This window comes from Scardinius erythrophthalmus, assembly GCF_964197995.2.
Source record: "Scardinius erythrophthalmus genome assembly, chromosome: 7".
Lineage (NCBI taxonomy): Eukaryota > Metazoa > Chordata > Actinopteri > Cypriniformes > Leuciscidae > Scardinius > Scardinius erythrophthalmus.
Window position 1 is genome coordinate 4,760,472 of NC_138227.1, and position 19,857 is coordinate 4,780,328.

Sequence of the window (19,857 nt, forward strand, 5' to 3'; positions counted from 1 at the left end):
CCCATGCTTCCCTGTATTATAAATCATCTCCAGAGAGGCATCAACTCCTGTTACAGTCCTGGCGGAGCCGCGCCTGCTCTCACACTGCTGTGTCACACACACAATGGCTTTCTCCTATTTTCTCTCTACTGTATTATTATTACTCATGATATTCTGGGCCTAATGAGGTCGATAGAAAAAAAATCCGACTCCCAGTGGCCGAACACACAAACACGCACAGGTGCAGGTATATAAGATATAAGATAAGTCGATTGGACATCAGAGATTTTTTCACACACTGAGGAAGAGCATGATGCTGCATCACTGGAACATGGTGGGTGATCAATCTGTCTCGCTGTCTGTCTGTCTGGTGATTGCAGTTTATTGATGAGCGTGAAATAGTTACTCACAATGCTAGATAGTGTCTTTTTCTGTATTGTTCCTTTGACTTTGCTTTACTTTAAAGTAAAATGAGTTAATGAGTACATTTATCAGTGGTGTTTGCCAAGTCAAATTTGCTTAAATCACCTGCTTGTAACCAAACTTCACTAAAAGTGTTTGGTTCACTTACTTAAAAAAATTTAGTAAACCCGTAAAAAATTAAGTTATGTGAACTTGACAATTCCACATTACTTAATTTATTTTAAGCATGAAGTTTATTTACTTAATAATTTTAACGCAATTTTTTTTTAGTTAAGTCAACTGATCACTTTTTAGAGTGTATAAAGGTTCCAAAAGAACATTTTAAAAATCTAAAGAACCTTTTTGTGGAATGGAAAGGTTCTTCATGGAACCATCAATGTCAATAAAGAACCTTTATCTTTAAGAGTGTTCCAACGACTGAAATGAAACATTCTTGACTCTTGTTATTGTGAGACGTGCTTTTTAAACTAGATTTAACTCTATTTTTTTGTCTATAGGACATGAGGAGTATTGTTGGGGTGTTGGTTTGTCTGTCTTTCGGACAGTGTGCTTTAGTTCCTGACTTCCGCGGTACGTCGTTAGGATTACAGCCTACTGACAACTCTTCAATGGTGCCACCATTCTCTTCGGGAGCAGCGGAGCCTGATTTATCCTATTGTCAGATGATTCTGGATGCTCCGGTTCCACCCACTGCGGACCAGGTGCCCTGGTACTGCATCTGCTCCGCTTGCTCCGGAAATAGAGGCCAGAAAGGAGACAGAGGCGACCGCGGACTGAATGGTACAGACACAAAGTTAAACTCCATTGTATTTTCTCTGTTGGTTTCATATTGTCAAGGGTTTTACTAACCGAATCTGCTACTCACAGGAGCTTCTGGTAGTCCAGGTCCAAGAGGGCTCACTGGGTTACCCGGTCGTCCAGGATTCACAGGACGTCCTGGCATAAAGGGTGAGACTCGTACTATGCATTTTACTTCAGTATGAATGTGTGTGCATCAGTGTTGGGGGAGCTAACTCACTGCATAAGTAGTTAAATTACGGTGAAGCTACACACTTAACTAGCAGTTAATTCCAAAAAGTTTGTTTCCTGGGAATGTGTGAGACTTCTGAATTAATTTGCCGCTATATGCAAATGACTAAAATAATAAACAAAGTGCATTTTTGATAATTAAAAGCTTAGTGTTCAACCATTTTGGGGTTGGTCCATTTTTTTGCCCATATAGTTAAAATTTTGAGTGAAATTTTAGAATGTTGGGTGTAGGTTTAGGAGCGTAGTTAGAAGTTTGGGTTTAGAATGTTGGGTGTATGTTTAGGAGCGTAGTTAGAAGTTTGGGTTTAGAATGTTGGGTGTAGGTTTTGGAGCGTAGTTAGAAGTTTGGGTTTAGAATGTTGGGTGTAGGTTTTGGAGCGTAGTTAGAAGTTTGGGTTTAGAATGTTGGGTGTAGGTTTAGGAGTGTAGTTAGAAGTTTGGGTTTAGAATGTTGGGTGTAGGTTTAGGAGTGTAGTTAGAAGTTTGGGTTTAGAATGTTGGGTGTTGGTTTAGGAGAGTAGTTAGAAGTTTGGGTTTAGAATGTTGGGTGTTGGTTTTGGAGGGTAGTTAGAAGTTTGGGTTTAGAATGTTGGGTGTAGGTTTAGGAGAGTAGTTAGCAGTTTGGGTTTAGAATGTTGGGGGTAGGTTTAGGAGCGTAGTTAGAAGTTTGGGTTTAGAACGTTGGGTGTAGGTTTAGGAGAGTAGTTAGAAGTTTGGGTTTAGAACGTTGGGTGTAGGTTTAGGAGAGTAGTTAGAAGTTTGGGTTTAGAATGTTGGGTGTAGGCTTAGGAGAGTAGTTAGAAGTTTGGGTTTAGAATGTTGGGTGTAGGTTTAGGAGCGTAGTTAGAAGTTTGGGTTTAGAATGTTGGGTGTAGGTTTATGAGCGTAGTTAGAAGTTTGGGTTTAGAATGTTGGGTGTAGGTTTAGGAGCGTAGTTAGAAGTTTGGGTTTAGAATGTTGGGTGTAGGTTTAGGAGAGTAGTTAGAAGTTTGGGTTTAGAATGTTGGGTGTAGGCTTAGGAGAGTAGTTAGAAGTTTGGGTTTAGAATGTTGGGTGTAGGCTTAGGAGCGTAGTTAGAAGTTTGGGTTTAGAATGTTGGGTGTAGGTTTAGGAGCGTAGTTAGAAGTTTGGGTTTAGAATGTTGGGTGTAGGTTTAGGAGCGTAGTTAGAAGTTTGGGTTTAGAATGTTGGGTGTATGTTTAGGAGCGTAGTTAGAAGTTTGGGTTTAGAATGTTGGGTGTAGGTTTAGGAGTGTAGTTAGAAGTTTGGGTTTAGAATGTTGGGTGTAGGTTTAGGAGAGTAGTTAGAAGTTTGGGTTTAGAATGTTGGGTGTAGGTTTAGGAGAGTAGTTAGAAGTTTGGGTTTAGAATGTTGGGTGTATGTTTAGGAGTGTAGTTAGAAGTTTGGGTTTAGAATGTTGGGTGTAGGTTTAGGAGCGTAGTTAGAAATTTGGGTTTAGAATGTTGGGTGTAGGTTTATGAGCGTAGTTAGAAGTTTGGGTTTAGAATGTTGGGGGTAGGTTTAGGAGAGTAGTTAGAAGTTTGGGTTTAGAATGTTGGGTGTAGGCTTAGGAGAGTAGTTAGAAGTTTGGGTTTAGAATGTTGGGTGTAGGCTTAGGAGTGTAGTTAGAAGTTTGGGTTTAGAATGTTGGGTGTAGGTTTAGGAGCGTAGTTAGAAGTTTGGGTTTAGAATGTTGGGTGTAGGTTTATGAGCGTAGTTAGAAGTTTGGGTTTAGAATGTTGGGTGTAGGTTTAGGAGCGTAGTTAGAAGTTTGGGTTTAGAATGTTGGGTGTAGGTTTAGGAGCGTAGTTAGAAGTTTGGGTTTAGAATGTTGGGTGTATGTTTAGGAGCGTAGTTAGAAGTTTGGGTTTAGAATGTTGGGTGTAGGTTTAGGAGTGTAGTTAGAAGTTTGGGTTTAGAATGTTGGGTGTAGGTTTAGGAGCGTAGTTAGAAGTTTGGGTTTAGAATGTTGGGTGTATGTTTAGGAGCGTAGTTAGAAGTTTGGGTTTAGAATGTTGGGGGTAGGTTTATGAGCGTAGTTAGAAGTTTGGGTTTAGAATGTTGGGTGTAGGCTTAGGAGAGTAGTTAGAAGTTTGGGTTTAGAATGTTGGGTGTAGGCTTAGGAGTGTAGTTAGAAGTTTGGGTTTAGAATGTTGGGTGTAGGTTTATGAGCGTAGTTAGAAGTTTGGGTTTAGAATGTTGGGTGTAGGTTTATGAGCGTAGTTAGAAGTTTGGGTTTAGAATGTTGGGTGTAGGTTTAGGAGCGTAGTTAGAAGTTTGGGTTTAGAATGTTGGGTGTAGGTTTAGGAGCGTAGTTAGAAGTTTGGGTTTAGAATGTTGGGTGTAGGTTTAGGAGAGTAGTTAGAAGTTTGGGTTTAGAATGTTGGGTGTAGGTTTAGGAGAGTAGTTAGAAGTTTGGGTTTAGAATGTTGGGTGTATGTTTAGGAGTGTAGTTAGAAGTTTGGGTTTAGAATGTTGGGTGTATGTTTAGGAGCGTAGTTAGAAGTTTGGGTTTAAAATGTTGGGTGTAGGTTTAGGAGAGTAGTCAGAAGTTTGGGTTTAGAATGTTGGGTGTAGGTTTAGGAGAGTAGTCAGAAGTTTGGGTTTAGAATGTTGGGTGTATGTTTAGGAGTGTAGTTAGAAGTTTGGGTTTAGAATGTTGGGTGTATGTTTAGGAGTGTAGTTAGAAGTTTGGGTTTAGAATGTTGGGTGTATGTTTAGGAGCGTAGTTAGAAGTTTGGGTTTAGAATGTTGGGTGTAGGTTTAGGAGAGTAGTCAGAAGTTTGGGTTTAGAATGTTGGGTGTAGGTTTAGGAGAGTAGTCAGAAGTTTGGGTTTAGAATGTTAGGTGTTGGTTTAGGAGCGTAGTTAGAAGTTTGGGTTTAGAATGTTGGGTGTAGGTTTAGGAGCGAAGTTTGGGTTTAGAATGTTGGGTGTAGGCTTAGGAGTGTAGTTAGAAGTTTGGGTGAAAGTTTAAAATGTTGGGTGTAGATTTAGAGATTAGGAATATACCAGTTTGCAAGCAGCAAAACAGACTTTCTGTACAGCTAAAATTAGTGGATGACACTGGAAGCCTTTAATATTCAAGTTAAGAATGGCTGCACCCGCTCTTATGTTAAAAAGAAGGTGGATTAATCTGGGATGCATTTACCAAAAGCATCATAAGCTTAAGCAGATCATTGAGAACATTGGATAGCTAGTTATTATCCAACACTGGTGCTAATTTAAATTAATTGTGTCAATCGTCGCAGGTGAAAAAGGTGATATTGGAGATAAAGGTGACACTGGTCCCACTGGATTTTCAGGACCGAAAGGAGACAGGGGGATGAAAGGTCAGTGAAACTTCATTAATGTATTAACATTCACACAATGTCTATCACTGCCCCTGGTGACCATGTTTGCATACGTGCTTCTCAGGTGACAAGGGTGACCGTGGTCTGGATGGTCCCACGGGAGATCAGGGTCCAAAGGGAGAAGACGGTCAGTGCCCGGCAACCTGTGAGCCCATACCAGGGGCGGATGGTGCACCGGGTCTTCCTGGCCCTGTAGGTGCACGTGGGTTACCTGGGCTGGCTGGAGACCCCGGTCCCAAAGGACTGAAGGGCGATCCAGGTGTGTCAGGCGTCCCTGGCATTCCAGGTGAATCAGGGCAGAAGGGTGACCAAGGTCTTCAGGGCTTATGTAATTGTAGCGATGGTGCTCCAGGAGCCCAGGGTCAAAAGGGTGATAAGGGTGATAAGGGAGAAATTGGTTTGACAGGGCCGCAGGGTCCGAATGGAACCACAGGACCTAAAGGTAATCAGGGAGATATGGGAATGATGGGTGTGCCTGGACCTTGCTCACCTGCCGTGCAATCTGCTTTCTCCGCTGCTTTAATCACCTCCAATCCTCTACCGAACCGCCCAGTGCCTTTTAAACGTGTCATCTACAATGTAAACCAGCACTACAGCCCTGACAATGGCGTCTACACCGCCCCTGTTAACGGAACCTACGTGTTTAGCTACAATCTGCAAGTGTCCACCCGTATGCTAAAGGTCGGACTCTTCCTCAACTTTGAGGCCATGGTGAGGACAACTACGCCAGTGGAAATGAACACCGCCTCTCAGCAGGTGGTGCTGAGTCTGAGTCAGGGTGACTGGGTGTGGGTGCAGGTGAAAGACAGCACCACTAACGGCATGTACACCGGCGTTGAGTCCAGCAGCACATTCAGCGGGTTTCTGTTGTACCCAGACAGATGTGATGACATGTTTGGAAGAGATTTTACTACCCCGCGAGAGTTCCCCGAGACAGATATCAGCTGGGGAATTATAGATCCGTAAAGATCCACATCTGTACCCTACGCTCTTAACCTACACCTTAAACTCTTTAACAACCCCTACATTCTAAACCAGCACCCAAATGTTTATCTACAGCCTAGACCAGGGGTAGATAACCCTGCTCCTGGATGGCTACCATTCTGCAGAGTTTAGCTCCAACCCGTATTAAATGTACCTGAAGCAGCTAATCGAGGTGCTCAGGTAGCATGCAGGTGTGTTGCAGCAGGATTGGAACTAAAGTTTGCAAGAAGGCAGCCCTCCAGGAGCAGGTTTGGCAACCCATGGCCTAGACTTACACCCAAACTCTTAACCTACACCCAAAAATCTAAACCGAAAAAAAATGTATCTACTCCCTAGACCTGCACCCTGTTCATTAACCTACACCCAACATTCTTAACTTTCACCCAAAACTTTTAACTACACTAGACCTACCCAACAGTTAAACCTAAACTCTTATCTACTCCTTAGACCTGCACCCTGTCTTATTAACCCACAGCCAGAATTCTAAACTTTCATGCACATTTCTAACTACACTCCTAAACCTACAACCAACATTCTTAACCCAAACTTCTAACTACGCTCCTAAACCTACCCCCAACATTCTAAACTTCCACTCAAACTTTTAACTACACACTAGACCTACACTCCTGGGCAAAAAAAATGGATCACGCCCAAATTGGTTAAACTCTAAGCTTTTAATTGTCTTAACCACAAATTTTTGGTCAGGAAATAAGCCAAATTTAAGCAAATGCTGTACTTAAAAGTCATTGCTGTCATCAAAGACCGAGTTAAGTTTTTGGCAGACTATGGGAAATTGTTGTGGAGTCATGAATCACAATGAAATGAGTTGCATGGTGATGCTCCGGAGAGATGCTGAGAAATATAATGATGCATGCCTCTCCACCACAGTGAAGCATGGAGGAAAAGTGTCAGTTTAGCTGCTGCTTCACTGTGAAAAGTCATTTAATGCTTTGGAGTACATGAGAATATTGCAGAATGGCTTGCTTCCCACAAATCCACAAAAAGTTGTGCCCTAAAGAGGAATGATCAGATGTTATTTTTCAATGCTCCTGCTCAAATTGCAAATGCAACCAAGAAGTGGCTTGAGAACAAGTCCATCAAGCTCGTGTTTTAACCTTGGTCAGAGTCCAATTTTTTTAACCCTATAGTGAATATTTTGTATCACATTAAACTCAAACCAACTGAGAGACATTTTCATGAACTTTTTGAAGCCATTAACATTGAGTGGAACAACATTGACTTTTCTTCTTCTGGCAAAAAATCTGTCTGCAAGTTGGGGAGGGCAATTCTGTGCTAAGTTACTTTATCTACAGTATTTGTGCAATTGCTAATTTCCTGACCAGTGATTTGGGATTAAAATGGATAAGACCATTAAAAGACCACTAAATATTTTGCCATTTTTTGGCTTGGCCGATTTGTTTTACATTCTAAACCTAAACCCAACATTCTAAACCTAAACCCAACATTCTAACTACACTCCTAAACCTACGCCCAAAATTCTAAACCCAAACATCTATCTACTACCTAGACCTAAACCCAACATTCTAAACCTACACCCAACATTCTAAACCTACACCCAACATTCTAAACCCAAACATTTATCTACTCCCTAGACCTACACCCAACATTCTAAACCTAAACCCAACATTCTAAACCTACACCCAACATTCTAAAACTAAACCCAACATTCTAAACTATAAATAGTGATCAATTGACTTAACTTTTAAAAAGCGAGGAAACCCGTTGGTTTAAAATGATTAAGCAAATGAACTTCATGCGTAATTGAAAAAAAAATATGTGGAATTGACCTACACCCAACATTCAAAATTTTCCCCCAAACTTCTAACTACACCCCTAAACCTACACCCTACGTTCTAGACCCACGCCCTGAACTCTTAACCAAATGATTTTGTCCTCTAACGAGCCTCTAAAAAGATCCACTCTTCCACCTAACTCTTAGCATTTCTGTAATATTTTACATTACACATAGATTCTATTTTAAGACCAACTCTATGTAGTTTGCATGTAGAAGTGAACCTTCGGCTGAAAGAAGAGCCTTCTCTTTCTCATGATCGGAATGAATTAGTCCAGGTGAATGTGATCGGTGTTTATTTACAGTGCGTGTCTTGTAACTTGATTAAGTGTATTATAACCTCCCGTGTAGATCAGTCGGGAGCTTGCTCCCCTGACACAGATGTTTGTAAAGAATGTAAAATGAGCAGGAACACACCAATCAGCTGTTATATCATCCTCCCAGCTATTCAGAGGAGACACACACTGAGGATAAGAGCAAAAATGGGAATGAGAACAGGAAAGCTGGGATGGTTTGCATGTGTCTTAGAATAGGTAAGCGGAGAGAAGAGAGGTGTTGTCTTACACAATAAAAGTGTTAAACACCTGTTAGAGAGAGAGAGAGTCTTTTTACATAGGGCTTATATCTTTTGAGTTTGGATTATTCAGACACACAGCAATATGATGGGGAACCTGTTACGGTGTTGCCTTTACACATCGGGGCGGGGAAGAGGGGGCCCATCCATAAAAATGTTGTCTGGGGCGCTGTGAATTTTAGCAACCACCCTGCAACAATATGACACAACATGAAAAAAACAACAATGGTGTTCATGCTCATGTTCTGTGTGTTGATTACCCTTATACTTCCAATAAATTTTAAACTATTCTATAATCTGACTTTTTGTGTGCGTTTTTTTATTTATTATATCCATGACCTGTTAAATAATATTTTTATTAAAATATCTCATTTAGCAATTTTCAAATACAACAGAGTGCTGCATGGGATGATGTATATTTGCAGGGCAAGTTAGCCTCACCTTGGTTTCCTCAACAAAAACTAGGATTTTCGGACTACTACGATTCAGACAAATCTTTATTTAAAATCTTCAAGTTTAAACCCACCAAGGCTGTAAAAGCAGACTTGAGAGCAGAGTTTTCTTGTTTGTCAATGTTTAAAGGGGGCCTATTATGCAAAATTCACTTTTATATTGTTTTTGAAAATATTTCCACAGTGCATGTACACATTGTACATGGTAAAAAATCTATCCACATAAATCTGAAACAGTGTCTCAAAATGAGCCATTCAGGGATGTGCTCCAATGTGACATCACATGGTAACAGGCCACGCCCATGACTGCTGATGAACTCCGCCCTATTAGCTTAGCTCCGCCCCTGAGTGAGCTGAACACAGCAGCATTCAAGTTAGAAATGTATTCTTATTAAAGTTTCTGAAGTTATTCAGTCAAGAGCAGTGAGTGATTTTCTGTTTTTCTTTTGTTGTTTGTTTCATATTAACAGCATATATAGCAGTAGGTACTGTATATTGCACTGCTTTCACTTTTATACTTGAATTTATGAGAACTTTGTGTGTTTTTGACATAACCTTGTGTGTATTTGACAGTTTAAGTGCAATAAGATGTGAAAGAGAACCATATATCAGAAGTTTAGACTGATATGGCTTTAAAACGCATGTAGATAATAAACTTTCATGCTGATGAAGAACTACAATGTCATGAGAGTGATCGTGATGTTCTAGCAGGCTCCGCCCTCTCCTGGAAAGGGGGCGGGGAGCAGCAGCTCATTTGCATTTAAAGAGACATGCACGAAAGCAGCATGTTTTTCCTTCCATTAAAAATAGGCATTTACAGCATGGTACAATCAAATATCTGTGGGGCATTTTGAGCTGAAACTTCACAGACACATTATGGGGAACCTGAGACTAACATTACATCTTGTAAAAAGAGGCATAATAGTTCCCCTTTAAAGTTTCAGACGACATTTGTAGTGCCATTTACCCACTTATTAGCAATTGCCTTTAAGATGTATTCTATGTCGTAGAATAACGTGAAAACATCTTAAACTTGTGTTAATCACAAACCTTATTTCAGGCATTTAACCAAAAACTCATTCAAAAGACCCATTGATTTTGGACAATGGAATTATGCTTTCCATTATTTCAGTCAGTTATGCAGCTAGATTTTCCAAACTGGCATTTTGTTATTGTATTAGTTAAATTTATTATAATCTGAAACACACTGGTTTGTAGTGCAAACAGTACTTTGTCATTCTTCTACTTATTTACCTATAGTGTTGAATGAATAGGAAATATCGCACATTCACAAGAAATGGCTTATTCGGCATGGAAAAATAAGACCAGCCTTGCTTTTGAAACAGTAGTCAGCAACTCAGCGGTCCTCAGACCTGACTGTAACATGTTTCTATAATTTCTACATTATACTAAAAACAACATTCAAATAAGCATTTGACGCATTTGACACGACGCAACAATTGTGTAAAACAGCACTTTTTTTTTATTTGATTTAAACATGCATTAAAGTCTAGCAGTTCAACACACAAAGCAATAGCACAGTTGTATGTTAACTTGTGGCGTTATTTAAACTAATGTTACAAGACTTTATCACGTGTTATACGTTACAGGCTTCAGTAACAGTTCTGTAATGATGGATTCAATGAAAATATCCAGTCTTTTGCTCTTTTGGTATAGAGATCATGTTTGCCAACAGCAAACATAGTTATATTTTAGCTCAAAGCATTTACAGAGCAAATAACAACAGAATTTACCTCTTTAAAATGTTCACTGCAAAATAATTGGTTAAACATCCATTTGTGACAAATTATGTACTGTATATCAGTTTTTCCTTATGGAAAGCTCTAGATTTATATTTTTAGTATTCTAGGAAGAAGCTTTTTAACTGAGTTCACACTTGGAACAAGGTTTATTTTAGATGAACTGCTTTATTTTATGGTTCAAAAACATCTTGTGCATCAAAATGCAAATGTTAAGCAACTGTGATCAATTTAACTAAAATTTACACTCTTCAAAAAGGGTTCTCTTAAATTATAATAAGATCTTAAATTATTGTATAATACATCTATGTTTAAAGTTATAAACTATTTTTATGAGTCGTTTAATTTAAAGTAAATTCATAAAATGATCCCATGATGGGAATTTTCTATATATGAAGCGCCTGACAGAGTTGCATAGAACTTTCCATTTAAGAGTGTATATAATTATTAGCAGTGAATAGATGATTATCGGCCAGTTTGTTTTTCGTACCTGGCTTAAAAGTTCTCGCATTAAAACACATTACATCATCTACAAATCTCAACATGCATCCACTAATGCTTATGAATCTTTATATGCACGATTCTGCCGGCATTAAACACTTATATACGTGTCGTCCGTGGAGAAGGCTCTCAAGGCTCAGCCGGAGAGTCGTCATCATCGCCGATGATTCCTTTCAGATAAGAGCGTTTAAACTCCTCGAACACCAGGTCAGTTGTGTCTTCACTGAACACACACACACACACACACAAGCGTTAAAATCACACAAAGAGACACAAGAAACTCAATCAACGTAAAAGGCTGATGTAGAGATGAAGAGGAGCACTAAATCAGAAAACAGGAACAAAGGTGTTTTATGTCAACGACACACACACCCTTGTTTTGATGTCATAAAAGTGTTTCTATTGAACAGTAACAACAGATTTACTCAAAGAACGACGTTAAACTGGGGCTCTACACAAGAGACGGGATCGCATTTAGATCGGACTCTGATATCGGCGATATAACTTTCCTTTCCCAGAGCCAACGCGGATCGTTTATCATCTCAAGAGTGTGTGTGTTGTTGGGAAGTGTACACCAGACATTGTGCAACGAACACGTGGAATCAGAGACACGAGGACTCTATATGTAGGGTTTTATATTACAGCACATTTAGCATAAGCGGTATCACGAACCCCGCTGAATATACACCCTAACAATGGACTATTGCACTGGGAAACACACAAGAGTGACATTCTTACCTCTCTTTAGGAGGAGGAGAACAGGGAGAGAATAAAGCAGACAACATTCAGTTATCATCAAGGCAAGTCATATATACAGCGCTTTATACAACATGTGAAATTCATCAGTTATGAAACCAATTCAAGTTCAGCTGTAAAGCGGCTCTATGGTTTATGTTCAGTGTTGTTTCAATTCAGTTCAATTATTAAATGGGTTCAAAGCTGCTCTACACAGTAAAAAAATGATTTTTGATTAATGAACGAAGATTATTGGAGTATGTTTTAAAAGATAATACTATTTACACTTCAAAAATTCACTTGTTTTTTAGTGTCGTGATCATACAGCTCAATTCAGCTCCAAATTCGCTCTGATCTGATGCAGTTAAATTGATAACATTAATGAATTGTCTTCTAATCCCAAACAAATTCAGAATTATATGAGCTGACCATTTTACCCAATATATGTGTGCTAGAAGGTTTTATGCATATCAGAGTATAGCATCATTAATGCTTACATCAGACTCTATTACTGTCGTGAGTTGTGTGAAGTTTGGTTTATGGTTATGATCACTTATGAATCATCATGCTGTTTATGACCCAAGAAGATAGTTGACACTCATGGTTACAGTAATGCATGGAAGTTAATATGAGAGCTATTGTATATCATTTCTTCTCTATATGTTATGGTCCTTTAGCAGATACTTCTATTCTAATATTCATTACTGATGTAGTTCCTGTAAGTGGAATTGGCTCCATGTACTGTATTACTACTGTATGTGCATTTGCTATTAACAAACTGAGGGTTTTTTTAGGAGCCAATGGATATTTTGCAATCATTATAGCTGTAAAATCACACAAAAAAATGTAGGTACTCTTAATTAAATATTTATGCTTTTGAATTGCACACAAAAGTGTCCATGCATTTAAATTACACTGTTTTAACATAAATAAACTTGTGATGCATATTTATCAGTCATGCATGAACTAAATGGGTAAGAAACACGTACAATTTCTGCACTCAAAATGGCATGACATAGGTTATTATTAAGTTTTTGCATGATATATACATTATTTTATGTGATATATATATATATATACACTCTTTTTTTCTTTTTCTTTTGTCAGTGTGCTCACCTGGATCAGGTTTGGGATGCATGAGTTTGAAGGGAACCTCCACAGCAACCTCACTGAAACACACACACGATTGCACCTTACACACTTACACACTCAAAGGTTGAGAAAACTACACCAATCAAAACTCACCTGGATCCAACGACGCTGTAAGAGAGCAGAAATAAAGTCATTAGCAAGGCCTTTCCTCGACACACAGATATGAAGCGACACTGAACCTAACCTGGCGTTCACTCACCCCGCTGCATTACACTTCACCACCACCCTGTAGGCCACCAACATGCCCAGAATCTCCTTCAAAACCTCGTCCTTCACGCTGAGGAGAACAGTGAGATGAAGAAACATCAGGGCTGAAACATTCAGATATCCAAGTTTAGATGGCGAATGATCCGCACTCACATGCTAGAGGAGGCCAGGTTAGTGTCCTCATGCTTCAGTTTTCCGTCCAGAGCGAGTCCATGTCTCTCCCGGTTATTGCCCAGTAGAGGACAGAGACTGTACACCTTCTTCAGACTGGTGCCAGCGGGCACAGTGTCCCTGTTACACACCCGTTTAATCAGTTTACCACACTTATTGTGTACTGTTACATCATAAACAAGACAAATGTTACAAAATTACGATACATTAATGTAACACTCTCACAGTGACATCATAAAATCTCCAATCTGACAGTGACATCATAAAGACTCCAATCTGACAGTGACATCATAAAGACTCCAATCTCAGTGACATCATAAAGATTCCATTCTGACTGTGACATCATAAAGACTCCAATCTGACAGTGACATCATAAAGATTCCATTCTCAGTGACATCATAAAGACTCCAATCTGACCGTGACATCATAAAGACTCCAATCTGACAGTGACATCATAAAGATTCCATTCTCAGTGACATCATAAAGACTCCAATCTGACCGTGACATCATAAAGACTCCAATCTGACAGTGACATCATAAAGACTCCAATCTGACAGTGACATCATAAAGACTCCAATCTGACAGTGACATCATAAAGACTCCAATCTCAGTGACATCATAAAGATTCCATTCTGACTGTGACATCATAAAGACTCCAATCTGACAGAGACATCATAAAGATTCCATTCTGACAGTGACATCATAAAGATTCCATTCTCAGTGACATCATAAAGACTCCAATCTGACCGTGACATCATAAAGACTCCAATCTGACAGTGACATCATAAAGACTCCAATCTGACAGTGACATCATAAAGACTCCAATCTCAGTGACATCATAAAGATTCCATTCTGACTGTGACATCATAAAGACTCCAATCTGACAGTGACATCATAAAGATTCCATTCTCAGTGACATCATAAAGACTCCAATCTGACCGTGACATCATAGACTCCAATCTGACAGTGACATCATAAAGATTCCATTCTCAGTGACATCATAAAGACTCCAATCTGACAGTGACATCATAAAGACTCCAATCTGACAGTGACATCATAAAGACTCCAATCTGACCGTGACATCATATACTCCAATCTGACAGTGACATCATAAAGATTCCATTCTCAGTGACATCATAAAGACTCCAATCTGACAGTGACATCATAAAGATTTTATTCTGACAGTGACATCATAAAGACTCCAATCTGACAGTGACATCATAAAGATTCCATTCTGACTGTGACATCATAAAGACTCCAATCTGACAGTGACATCATAAAGATTCCATTCTGACAGTGACATCATAAAGACTCCAATCTGACAGTGACATCATAAAGACTCCATTCTCAGTGACATCATAAAGACTCCAATCTGACAGTGACATCATAAAGATTCCATTCTCAGTGACATCATAAAGACTCCAATCTGACAGTGACATCATAAAGACTCCAATCTGACAGTGACATCATAAAGACTCCAATCTGACAGTGACATCATAAAGACTCCAATCTGACTGTGACATCATAAAGACTCCAATCTGACAGTGACATCATAAAGATTCCATTCTCAGTGACATCATAAAGATTCCATTCTCAGTGACATCATAAAGACTCCATTCTCAGTGACATCATAAAGACTCCATTCTCAGTGACATCATAAAGACTCCAATCTGACAGTGACATCATAAAGACTCCAATCTGACAGTGACATCATAAAGACTCCAATCTGACTGTGACATCATAAAGACTCCAATCTGACAGTGACATCATAAAGATTCCATTCTGACAGTGACATCATAAAGACTCCAGTCTGACAGTGACATCATAAAGACTCCAATCTGACTGTCATCATAAAGATTCTATTCTGACAGTGACATCATAAAGATTCCATTCTGACAGTGACATCATAAAGATTCCATTCTGACTGTGACATCATAAAGACTCCATTCTGACAGTGACATCATAAAGACTCCATTCTGACAGTGACATCATAAAGACTCCAATCTGACAGTGACATCATAAAGACTCCAATCTGACTGTGTCATCATAAAGATTCTATTCTGACAGTGACATCATAAAGATTCCATTCTGACTGTGACATCATAAAGACTCCAATCTGACAGTGACATCATAAAGACTCCATTCTGACAGTGACATCATAAAGACTCCAATCTGACAGAGACATCATAAAGATTCCATTCTGACAGTGACATCATAAAGACTCCAATCTCAGTGACATCATAAAGATTCCATTCTGACTGTGACATCATAAAGATTCCATTCTGACTGTGACATCATAAAGACTCCATTCTGACAGTGACATCATAAAGACTCCAATCTGACAGTGACATCATAAAGACTCCATTCTGACAGTGACATCATAAAGACTCCAATCTGACTGTGACATCATAAAGACTCCATTCTGACTGTGACATCATAAAGATTCTATTCTGACAGTGACATCATAAAGACTCCAATCTGACTGTGACATCATAAAGATTAAATTCTGACCGTGACATCATAAAGACTCCATTCTGACAGTGACATCATAAAGACTCCAATCTAACAGTGACATCATAAAGATTCCATTCTGACAGTGACATCATAAAGACTCCAATCTCAGTGACATCATAAAGACTCCATTCTGACTGTGACATCATAAAGATTCCATTCTCACAGTGACATCATAAAGACTCCAATCTCAGTGACATCATAAAGACTCCATTCTGACAGTGACATCATAAAGACTCCATTCTCACAGTGACATCATAAAGGTAACACTCCCCAAATGTTATGGATCTAGTGAGCTGCTTATCTAGATTCCAAAATGTTTCTTTTCCTGTATTAAGAGTAGCAATGAATGTATTCTTCATGGAGAAGTAATTCCCAGAATGCACTGCGACAAGCTCAATGAACCAAACTGACCCTTTTCAAATTTCATTATTCTAATATTATTATCAGTGTTGAAAACAGTTCATATTTCTGTGGAAACTGTGATACATTTTATTTTTCAGGATTATCTTTGATAATCTGATAATTAGACAGAACAGCATTTATTTGAAGTAGAAATCTTTTGTGACATGATAATTATGATTTACAAAGTTAATTATTGCAACGTAACAATAACATAAAATCTCCATCATCCAAAACGGTGAAGAAAAACATCAGTCGTGACCATACACTTACAGTACATTTTATTCAGTACTGAGGACATGGATGAAAACACACAGCTCAATGATCCACTCTACTGCGGTGTGCGAGTTTTTATGCTTAAACAATGAAGCCGAGGAGTGATTGAATCAGTCACCTCAGAATGAGGACTCATTTATTCTATGATGTCATAAGAGCATGTGACATTACTGTGCCATCACTGACTGTAATAATGGTGTGCTTGTACTCACATGGTTTCCTCATAGGCCACAGGACTGATGTATTTGTCGTTGGAGTAAAGCACCACACTAGTAACCTGCTCCACTGAGATACGGAGAAACAGAACACACACACACTGTAACACACTAAACACACACTTGTACATCGGTTTAAAGTGAGCACTGTGTTTATGTACCTGAGACTGACACGTCCTTCACATTCCTGTTAGAACTGTTGTCAATTTCCACGCTGATGTTGATCATCTCTCCGTGGTAGTATATCTGTAACACACAATCGCAGATTTAAATGGATTCATTTATGTTTGGATATGCATTACAGTCAAACCAAAATGTATTCAAAATGTAATCATTTTTGGTCCCAAATGTTACTGGTAGTCACTGTATGAAGAATATTTGGGTATAATATGTCACAGTTTACTTTATTTTGCTCTCCTCACTTACATAAATGAACTATAGTGTCCTGCACACACTAGTAAAAAAAATCAAAAATAATATCTGGTGTCTGATTAATTTTTGGTTTGACTCTATATGTTTATGGCTGTGTCCCACCTCTTTCTCCAGACTGACACGCATGTGCAGTGGTTTATCAGACATCACAAATTCACAGGTGGTCTCAGCCGACGGGACCACGCCGCCTTTATCTGGAGCATACTGGATCTTTCTGATGGCCAACCGAACCGTACTCCTGCAGAAAGAGAGAGAGAGAGAGAGAGAGAGAGAGAGAGAGAGAGAGAGAGAGAGAGAGAGAGAGAGAGAGAGAGAGAGAGAGAGAGAGAGAGAGAGAGAGAGAGAGAGAGAGAGAGAGAGAGAGAGAGAGAGAGAGAGAGAGAGAGAGAGAGAGATGCGTTCATAGAGTAAAGAGCTGGAGTCTTGATCTTGTGGTTTTGCTCTCAAGACCACATTATAATGGTCTGGGTCTCAAACGAGACAACAGTCTATTAAAGGGCTGGTATAATGACATTTTCACAAGAAGAAAAATAAGTCTCTGATGTCCCCAGAGTGTGTGTGTGAAGTTTTAGCTCAAAATACCCCACAGATATTTTTATATAGCATGTTAAAATTGTCACTTTTTGAGGGTGAGCAAAAACACACTGTTTTTGTGTCTGTTCCTTTAAATGCAAATGAGCTGCTGCTCCTGGCACAGGGGGCGGAGCTTCAAGAGATTGTGTCCTTTTACCTCACACACACACGCACTGAACATTTCAAAAACTTTTAGCCTTTTATGTTCAAACCGAAGTCAGACAATGATGGAGAGACTCGAGAAGAAGTGACAACATGTAGAAGCAACAGGACATTTCTGAACGGTTAGTTGATGAATTTATGCAGCTGATGTGTAGTTATCTTCTAGTCATTGATTAGCATATTCTGTCTTGATAATCTATAAATCGTGTTCAGGGGGCGGGGTTTATGTAAATTCTAGGGTTGGTGATGTCACTAACCCGGGAGGAATGTGGTGTAGTCTCTACCAGCCGTTTGTTGTAGTCCTTAAAAAGCGATTTCTGTAAAAGCAAATATCTCCCTTTGCTTTGAACTTTGAGCGTTGTAACTTTGCAGATGTTGTTTACGCTCAAACAGCAACATTACACACTAACTAAAGTTAGAAAAGTCAAATCATAATCAACCACCCCTTTAAAAATTATAATTGCCTCAACCACTAACCAACACAGTATCTGCAAGGCTTCTGATTTTCATTTTTATTTCAGTGCATTAAAATAGTGATTTGTATTGTATTGTATTAATCAGGTTTTGTTTAGGGGATTTTTTGTTGGTCTGGCGTTTGTGACATTTCTCACCTCTTTTGGGCTTTTTCATCTTGATTTTCTGCACAGAACGCCTTCACCTCAAACTCCACTGCACAGCGCTGCACACACACAACAACAACTTTTACTCCAATTAATTAGACATTTCAAACCAAGGTTATTATAGTTAAACAAGTTAAACCATTACTTGAAATTAGAGCTGCACGATTAATCGTTAAAAGATTGTGATCTCGATTCAAACACTCACTAGATGCTTCAAATAAAGATTGTATCAATATACCATTAGGTGGCGTCAAGTGACCGTTAAAAATATATTTGTCATGAATCATTCATTCAAGAGATTCGTTCAAAAACACTGATTCATCCAGTAATGAAACGTGTGAAGTCTATGAGTGAGTGAGTCATTGAATCATTTATTCAACCGAAAAAAACCCCGAAGTAATAGTAATAAATTCCAATTAATTAAACATTTTGTTAGAGCCTCTACTAGTAAATTACAATAGTTGTCTATTCAGAATCGTGGGAGAATCGTGATCTGTATTTAAAAAAAACCTCAGAATTATATAGCTTTACTTTAAATAAAATAAATGTAAAAAACATTTTCATTTAGTGCAACTAAAATTCTAAATAATAATAAAAATTACAATAGTATCAAAACACTGAATGTTTGTGGTTCTGGTGTTTTTAGACCGTTTACCTTTCCTGGGTCAGTGGACGCCGGCTGCAGAGCCACAGAACACGGCAGGTTATCTGGAAACTGAGAGAAAACACACGCAATCACAAATCACAACACATCAACCCGCACAAACACACTTAAAGTGCCCCTGTTATGCTTTTTTGGATATGATCTTTCATGTAGTGTGTAATAAAGCTGTTTGTGAATGTGAAAGGTCTGCAGTTTGAAAGATTAAAGTGCAGATTAGGGCTGAACGATACATCGAATTTTCATCGTCATCGCGATATGAATTCGCGATATGAATTCGCGCGATGAACACATCGCAACAGACAGCCTGACACGATGAATAACACCTGGTTCAGATTACAAGATTTTTGTGTCTTTTACGATAGTCACGGTGTCAAATGACACGATTTTGACTCCTAAAATCTTGTCGTGTCATGGACAAGAAACATATCAGACTACACGTTGCTTTCCGACCAGTCATCACGTGCCGTCACACGCACACATTCACTCGCATTACACTCACTGTCCCTCGCTCACTCACTCACTCACACACACACACACACTCTCACTGTCCCTCGCTCACTCACTCGGGCGCACACACACACACACACACACACACACTCTCTCACTGTCCCTCGCTCACTCACTCGCGCGCACACACACACACACACACACTCTCTCTCTCACTGTCCCTCGCTCACTCACTCGCGTGCACACACACACGCACACACACACACTCACTCACTCACTCACTTGCGCTCGTGCTAAATCGGGTAATCTGAACCAGGCAGGTAATAAACGTTTGACCTATCACGCAAATAACCTATTAAAGCACTAAGAAATGGGAACAGTATATTCTATTTTACAATGTCTATTTAAAAATAATAATAAATA

The 19,857-nt window shown here is 39.1% G+C and overlaps 2 protein-coding genes across 2 annotated transcripts in view; one reads left to right on the top strand and one right to left on the bottom strand.

Moving 5' to 3' along the window:
* The first annotated feature begins 230 nt into the window (after positions 1-230).
* On the top strand, positions 231-5,881 carry LOC308694193 (uncharacterized protein). Its single transcript, XM_081371577.1, has 5 exons — positions 231-313; positions 900-1,182; positions 1,270-1,350; positions 4,682-4,762; positions 4,848-5,881. Exons 1-5 carry the CDS (start codon positions 290-292, stop codon positions 5,747-5,749), a joined length of 1,371 nt encoding a protein of 456 aa, XP_081227703.1. The 5' UTR covers positions 231-289; the 3' UTR covers positions 5,750-5,881.
* Positions 5,882-10,068: 4,187 nt separating this feature from the next.
* Positions 10,069-19,857, bottom strand: part of sagb (S-antigen; retina and pineal gland (arrestin) b) — a 13,673-nt gene continuing 3,884 nt past the window's right edge. Inside the window, exons 6-14 of the mRNA XM_081371580.1 lie at positions 18,979-19,038; positions 18,315-18,382; positions 17,071-17,206; positions 16,698-16,782; positions 16,534-16,606; positions 13,115-13,252; positions 12,939-13,031; positions 12,719-12,771; positions 10,069-11,090 (exon numbers count right to left, since the gene is read on the bottom strand). Of these exons, the coding sequence (XP_081227706.1) occupies positions 12,950-13,031; positions 13,115-13,252; positions 16,534-16,606; positions 16,698-16,782; positions 17,071-17,206; positions 18,315-18,382; positions 18,979-19,038 (642 nt within the window). The 3' untranslated portion in view covers positions 10,069-11,090; positions 12,719-12,771; positions 12,939-12,949. The remainder of the gene's footprint in view (positions 11,091-12,718; positions 12,772-12,938; positions 13,032-13,114; positions 13,253-16,533; positions 16,607-16,697; positions 16,783-17,070; positions 17,207-18,314; positions 18,383-18,978; positions 19,039-19,857) is intronic.